We start from the raw sequence: 7,585 nt of genomic DNA, 5'->3' as shown, positions 1-7,585 counted from the left end.
ATTGTGCTTAGTCATGTAACACGTTAATGAAACTGCATTATTTGTCTCTCCGGGAGTGCCGCTGCACCCAGTCTTGATCAGAATAAGAAAACTCCATGGCAACGGTGCTGTCTTGCTATTGGCTGATAGGCTCTATCTGACGCGCCCTTACCGGAAAGAAGTTACACATACATTTCAGCAATGCGTTACCTAATATCGTTTTATACTCATTTTCTCCACTTTTCGTGTTAAGACTACCTTACTCTCAGCACCCGAAGTGTAACCATGTCGACAGAAAGGTCTTTTGCCAAAGGTAAGAACGTTACGTCATGTGTTTGACCGCCCGTTGATACGACTTCCTGAGGGAGTTTAATGCCGTTAACGTTGCGTTAAAAAGACTCCAGAGAGTCGCTATGACTCGCCTTTTTCAGACTCACGATGAGTCAGCATTTTTTAGCCAATGTCTGACAATTAGGGGATTGAACTGAATCCAAATAGCCACCGACTTCTTTCCAACTTGAGTAACGTTACTTATCTGCAAACACTGAAAGCAATGCGTCTTTAAGACTGAATGACCGCATGTGCGTGATTACAAATGTACAGGTGTAATTGTAAAAGAAAGACATTTACGAGGTTCTTTACCAGCAGTAAGTTTGTACTTTGCTACTATTAAATGTCCTGCCCTCAAAAAGAAGAGGGGAATTGTCAGTAAATACCACAGAATTATTTCAACTTTGTTATTGGATGTCGTATAGTATTTATTTACTGATAGTGAAATCTATAAAAAGTCAACACACATTTCCAAACCAATAACTGCCACTGTAAGATACATTTATATAAAGTACTTTTTTTAAGTAAAAGAATAAGCATGAAATGTGAAAAAAAAGTTATGCTCAAGTACCAAAAGGAATGCTCAAATTCATCAAGCCTAAATATTCATATTACTCCCTACAGCTGTTACAATTGCAAATCTAATCTCATCTTCAATTGCTAAATGGAAAAACTCAAATAAAGCCAGCTCACCGTTTCAGTTGTCCCCGTCTTTTTTTTTTCTCCAAAAATTAATCTATTTTTCACTGTCTGTATTGGTTATAATTTTTTGAGCTTATTCGGGCATAAATGATTGTGCACAGTCATGTAATGGCACTGCATTATTTGTCTCTCAGGGAGTGCTGCACCGGGTCCTGTCCCCAAGGGCCACATCAGACTCTACAGCATGAGATTCTGCCCCTTCGCCCAGAGGACCAGATTAGTGCTGAGTGCCAAAGGGATCAAGTAAAGACACGTTTTAATATGCTTTTGTTTAAAACCATAGCTTCACTTGTCCAAAACCTTTTATGTACTGTACAACATGTTTTTTTCTCTCAGACATGAGGTTATCAACATCCACCTGAAGGACAAACCCGACTGGTTCCTCGAGAAGAATCCTCTTGGTCTGGTCCCAGTACTGGAGACATCTGCTGGTGAGGTGATAATGGAGTCTCCCATCACCTGTGACTACCTGGATGAAGTTTACCCGGAGAGGAAGCTGCTTCCTTCCTCTCCTTTTGGTAAAGCTCAACAGAAGATGATGCTAGAGGATTTTTCTAAGGTACCCTCTATTAGAGACTTCTACGGTTTTGTTTACTCTTTACTCTTTAATAATCCCAATGCCACTGTTTACTACAGGTCATACCGTACTTTTACAAGATTCCGATGCTCAAAAAGAAGGGCGAAGACGTCTCAGGACTAGAAGCTGAACTGAAGGAGAAATTTTCCAAATTGGATAAGGTGAGTTTGCAAAGTCTAGTGCTCTGGGTTCTTTGTATGTTCACCGATGTGATCTGGTAATGATCATTGAGCACAAGTGTGGATGTGTGAGACTATGCATCCTCCAGAGAAATGAGTAACGCGAGTTCCCCCGTGTGTCTCCGCTGACTGCACATGGTTAGTTTGCAGTACAATGCTGATAAAAGGGTTTATTTTCTAGGACCTGGTTAACAAGAAGACCAAGTTCTTTGGTGGGGATTCCATCACAATGATCGACTACATGATGTGGCCTTGGTTTGAGAGGCTTGAGAGCTATGAACTGAAATAGTAAGTAATTAAATACTTTCTCAAGACATTCAAAAATAAATAAATTTTATTCATGGAAGCATTTCCTTCATTGACCATCATGAAGAACCAAAATACATATGCGGTACAGTACAAAATACAAGAGCTGGGAATCTCAATCAGAACCTCTTGTTCCACATCGGCCGTATGTTCATGTGTTGTAATTATGTGAATGATTTGATTCCCGTTGTCTTTTCAGCTGCCTCGACGGCACACCTGAGCTGAAGAAGTGGACGGAGCGAATGTTGGAGGACATGGCTGTCAAAGCCACAATGCACAGTCAGGACACCTTCAAGGCCTTCCACGCGTCCTACGTGGACGGGAAGCCCAACTACGACTATGGCCTCTAGGGGGGAAAAAGGGATAGCCTTAAAACATCCCTTTAAAAAGAAATTGTATACATCATATTCATTTTTATGCTAAGTGGGGCCGTGTTTTTTTTTTTATAACTTTGATGAAATGGGAAAATTATATATATATATATATATATATATATATATTATAGTATATAGTTGCAAATACTCCTATTTGAGATACGGTTCAGTAAAGAGAATGCTACACTTTTATGATGTTGCTCTTCCTCTAATAAAAACTGCATTTAAAAAAAATTCTGTTTTTTTTATATTTAATTGAAATACACTGGGTGGTTTAATTAATAAACTAAAGACAACTGTACAACAGGCAAAATAAATGCTTTTCTAGTAATATTACAAAGCATAACTAATAGCTGCCATTCACAGTATGATAACAAAAGAACTGCTATACTGTTTGAACCGGCATAATAGAAGAGGTATTTCTGTTAAAAAATTGACAAAAGTGCATTGCATTTTCTACTAAAAAAGGTAAAAGTGCATTAAGAAATCACCTTTTCAATTTGATATTTACAGCTTTTAAAATGTAAAGCAATCTACTGGAAAATCTGTCTGGGTTATACCACATGAACGTTTCAGTAGCAAGCCTTCAGATTAAAAATAACTGCACACAAGACTTTACAAACAACCGACTGAAATTCTGCCATGGGGCGTTTGGAGCCCCTTTAGTAACACTGGTTACCTTGTCGAGTCTAAAATTACTTCATATCCGCTGTAATAAAATACGTACAAGTGTCATTTGAGTCATCGTGCGACTATTTGTAAACCCTGGATGCTTATTAAGTCGCAAAAAGAAACACAGACGCTCATCTAATCTGGTGTGTGACGCTGGCGGTGCGCGCGCACGTGTACTCTCGTATGAGCGCGGGCGCGTTCCTTAACATCTCGTTGAAATGCCCGACCGTCGCCGCGTAACGCTCCCTGTGCAACACCAGGCACCGGAACAGATTCACGGGCTCCGCCGCGCGGATCACCTCGGGCACGCCGACCTCTTCCGGCACCTTACTGTTCCCGACCAGCGCGTGATGGAGCCTCTTCTGGCGAAGGCTCGCGCGCACGAAGCCCAGCACGTCCCGCAGCCTGCGCTCCGTGGCGCCGGCGCTCCACTCGGACGGCCTCGTGGTCAGCAACAAGTGCAACAGAGCGGTCTTCAGGTGGTAGTTGGCGAGGCCGCTCGGCCCCGTGAGCGCTGTCTGCTTTCTGTGCAGGAAGGTGATGACCTGGAGGCAGTGCAGATGACAGGAATTCGGCGGGAGGAGCTTGGAGAAGTGCTTCAGCAAACGCCCCTCGTGGACGGCTAAAGAGACGGGCCAGCAAGCGTCGGGGGAGCCGGTCCCGCAATCTGACGGGAAGTGGGAGACGAAATACGCGTCCGTGTCCTCGAAGCGAACCGCCGGTATGACGTTCACTAGGATCGCTTTCCCTGAGCGGAACCGGATCTTCAGGGCGCCGGCGGCGTCCAGGTGGCGAAAGGTCACCTCGAAGTCGTACTTGTGCGAGATGCGTCGCCACGCTCTGGTTACCGCGACCTGGAACCACTTGACGACCCGCTCTTTGGCCAAGCAGCGCGTGTCCCCGGAGCACAGCTCCAGCGGCGGCTCGTGGGCGGCGCCGCGGTCCTCTTTGAGCGGGTTGTCCTCGCCGTGCAGCATACAGAGCACGTCCTCCCCCATGTCCGCCGAGCCGCAGATGCAGCCCTCCTCGTTCTCCCCGAAGCGGCTCACCTTTATCCCGCCGCAGCCCGGCTGCGTGTCCGGGGCCGCGCCGCCGCACCACAGGTGGAACTGGAAGGAGTACGGACCCGGAGGGGCGAAGGGCACGATGAGGTCACACGTCAGCGGCTCGCCCACCTTCCACGACTCGAACACGCTCCCGATCCCGACGAAGTCCCCAACCTCCATGTCTGCGCGCCCGGCGCACACGCTCCTGAGCGAGTCCGCCAACTCGCCGGCGAAGCCCCCGACGAAGTCCCTCACCCTCCAGTGGTCGCGGGCCGAAGCGTAGGTGCATTTGTCGCAGAAGTCGCTCAGGGCGTCCTTGTCCAGCGCCACGGTCCTCGGGGTGACGGGCGATCCGCTTTCGTCCTCATCCTCGACCGGCCAGGCGTCCGCGTCGGTGTCGGCCGGCGCCCTGCACACCTCCACGGCGAAGAATACGGCGAAAGACACGGCGCTCCAAAAGTACCAGCCGTAACCTTCCGGCGGGCCGGCTTCTCCCTGCTCCGAGTCCAGCTGCGAGAGCTCCCTGTCCAGCCGCGCCTGCTCCATTTCCAGCCTCTCCTCGTGCTGCCGCATGCGCGCCATCAGCCCCTCGTCCTGGTCCGGAGCCTTGCCGTGGTCTTGGGTAAAGAGCGAGGGGTGGTTCAATATGGCAGCGGCCACCACCACGCACGCTCGTGCGATGGCCCCCTGCATCTTCAGCTGGTTTCCAGCCAGCGCATTTAGGCTTTAGGCACGGCGCGGTGGTCCAGACAGCTGCAGCACAGATCCTGAAAGAAAATTTAGAAAAGAAGAAAAAAAATGGTTTTAATTATTTTTGTGTGCCATTTGCCCAAAAAATGTTTGGATGTATTTAATTAAATTAATGAAATATCATAGTGTGTCTACACTGCTTTTTATTTGTGTTAAGCACACATTGTACCTCTAAATATAGTGACACTGGGAGTGACGCACTCTTCCAGTATCAGACCGTGCAACATGGGAGGAAGGAAGATTGGTCCCTTTGGTCCCATTGGTCCCCCTTCTCTGATAACCCGCTATGGTGACCAACATTGTTGCCGTCAGCGTTTACATCCTGTTAACATTTTGTCCAAAATCAAGTGAGAAAGCGCCACCCTTTTTGAAAAATGTCCACCAAACAAAATCCAGCTTCTAAGGCAAACAATGCGGGGAACACAATTATATTCTTTCCTGGATGTCAGATGACCGACAGGTCATGCAATATATTAGAAGAGGAAATGACACAAGTCTCTTGCTTAAGTTCCAGGCATTTAGTAAAAGTTATAGAGAAAACTTCCCACTGCACTGGTGAGGATAGTCTGAATTATGATCTTCTATATATACACACAGTCTTAAAAACGGCGCTTTCCTTCGACAAACTAAGAACATAAAATGGGAAGCATGTTATGATCTCACTGTTAGACCATGTGAATATGAGCGGTTCTGTCAAACTTGTGTTTTAAAATGACAGCAGTAATGGCTGCATGTGGAAACTTCCCATGACTTACTCACTGGGCTCTTTTCCAACACTTACATGGTTCGGTCCATCCAAACAAACTCAGTCAGAGAGAGAGAGACAGAGGGAGAGAAAGAGGGGCCAGTGCAAATAACTTGCGATCATCTATTGTTACAGAACATGTAGTCCACATAAACAAAAGCAGGATCCTTAGCTTCTCAATTGTCCTCAAAAACATTTCTAGTAGAACGTTAAATGCCAATGCCACTGTGTAAAATACTACTTCATGTACTGCAAGCGTTACTGTCAGCAAGCACCATGTGCCGCTGTTTGTGTCGGAGGCGACTTTGATTAACAAAGGTTGAACAATTATGAAGAGTTATGCTGATCCTTTTTGTATTAAACAATATAATCTGTCATGTAGCCAGTATTTACAGCTGATAAATGCATGTAGTACATACTATGTCTCGTAAAATAAATATATCAAAAAGGTAAGAGTAAATGGAAATTGACTTACTAAATTAAAGTCAGTTGTGTAAGGTAACAACGTTCATTAACAAAGCTCGCTACATTTTGAGACACATTATTGCAAATATAATTCTACTCAACTACATTTCAGAGGGTAATACTGTACTTGAGTTTATCAATATATTTTTGGACGCATCATTACAGATAACAACTTTCACCATATTAAAGTAATTTATACATGGTTGCCTCAGTAATTAAAATACAGTAGCATGACACAAATTAATTGGAATTTGAACACTATAGAAAATGCGCACTTTATATACCCTGCAGTACGGTACTACATTAACACACGTTTGCACGTGTAGTACATTTGTAGGCCTAAAAGCAAAGTTAAGAAAAGAAACACCCGCTATGACGCCATGGTGCACAGTGACGTCGTCTTGCTCCCATGGCCAACGGTTACCACGTCGGTTGTCCTGGCAACAAAATATGAATCCGCTCATCGGGGAAATGTCGCAGCAACAAAAAAAAGCACTTTTCCAGCCACGTGACTCACTTCTCTTTTCTAGCAACGTGAGTCACGTCACTGGTAACACGGCGCGCGCTGTAGCGGGGTGGGTTTTTAAAAAAGCGTAAATTAGTAACGGGCATCATTTTGGGGCACAAGCCATGAGAAGTTAGATTAAAAGAGGTGTAAAAGGTGTAAGAAGGAGCTGGTAAACTTACTTCCGCGCGGTGCTCTGTGCAAGTTCATGGCGATGAACTCCGCCTCGGATGAAAGCAGCCTCATCAAACTCGTGTGAGCAACGAGAGGGAAACAATTTCACAGCGCTTTGCTAAAGTTCCGGACTGCGCGCTCCACCCGTAGACAGAGACACCGCCCATATCCCCCTTTTTCAGCCCAAACAGGCACCCCGGCTGATGTCCGTGCAGCTCCAGCACTCTGAGGGAGTTTTTTTGTAATTCTTTCTAGAGTAACAACATTTGCAGAAGTCACTCAACTGTCCATTGCACTTTGACTGTAACTCTGCAATTTAGTGTGCCCTATATTTATTTCCCATTAGGCTCAAATCCACATTTGAATGCAAAACATATGGCATTGTACGTAAATAAAAAGAGCACATATAATAATGATAATGTTAGTTTCAAAATTGAGCTATTTCACATGTGAGTAGAATTTCTTTTTTTCAACTTTGTAAATGGAGAGCATCACATGTGAGAAGTTAACTCTTTCATAACTTACTATTATCTAGTAAGTAGGCAAATTATTTGAACACAGCCTTCTTGGGAACAGATCGTAACAACAATCCCAATTTTGGCTTTTAGAAGCAGAACTCTACCGACCTACAGTCATGAAAATACATTAAAATGAGGCGCTTCGTCATTAGACAGTGGGAATCTTAAGGGGACATTGACCTCAACAAATACGTACAATTGAATGCTTTTCAAGGTGGTAAATCACACCGGTGCCACTGCTAATGATAAATATCTCGTCTCAC

The 7,585-nt window shown here is 45.0% G+C and overlaps 2 protein-coding genes across 3 annotated transcripts; one reads left to right on the top strand and one right to left on the bottom strand.

Annotated features, from left to right (window-relative positions):
* Nucleotides 1-113: 113 nt before the first annotated feature.
* Nucleotides 114-2,681, top strand: LOC120820562 (glutathione S-transferase omega-1). Its single transcript, XM_040178488.2, has 6 exons — nucleotides 114-292; nucleotides 1,146-1,254; nucleotides 1,348-1,570; nucleotides 1,648-1,749; nucleotides 1,949-2,055; nucleotides 2,273-2,681. Exons 1-6 carry the CDS (start codon nucleotides 265-267, stop codon nucleotides 2,421-2,423), a joined length of 720 nt encoding a protein of 239 aa, XP_040034422.2. The 5' UTR covers nucleotides 114-264; the 3' UTR covers nucleotides 2,424-2,681.
* On the bottom strand, nucleotides 2,084-7,061 carry itprip (inositol 1,4,5-trisphosphate receptor interacting protein). Of its 2 annotated transcripts, XM_078104659.1 has the most exons (3): nucleotides 6,813-6,932; nucleotides 5,085-5,237; nucleotides 2,084-4,932 (listed from the first exon to the last, which is right to left on the bottom strand). In XM_078104659.1, the coding sequence occupies exon 3, from the start codon at nucleotides 4,856-4,858 to the stop codon at nucleotides 3,251-3,253; it is 1,608 nt and encodes a 535-aa protein (XP_077960785.1). In that variant the 5' UTR covers nucleotides 4,859-4,932; nucleotides 5,085-5,237; nucleotides 6,813-6,932; the 3' UTR covers nucleotides 2,084-3,250. The 2 variants fall into 2 exon arrangements, with proteins under 2 accessions (XP_077960785.1, XP_040034413.2); XM_040178479.2 differs by lacking the exon at nucleotides 5,085-5,237 and having other exon boundaries at nucleotides 6,813-7,061.
* Between the last annotated feature and the right edge of the window lie 524 nt (nucleotides 7,062-7,585).

The sequence above is a fragment of the Gasterosteus aculeatus genome, chromosome 6 (genome assembly GCF_964276395.1).
Source record: "Gasterosteus aculeatus chromosome 6, fGasAcu3.hap1.1, whole genome shotgun sequence".
NCBI lineage: Eukaryota > Metazoa > Chordata > Actinopteri > Perciformes > Gasterosteidae > Gasterosteus > Gasterosteus aculeatus.
Note: the sequence above shows the minus strand (reverse complement) of the source record. Positions and strands in the feature narration are given on the sequence as shown.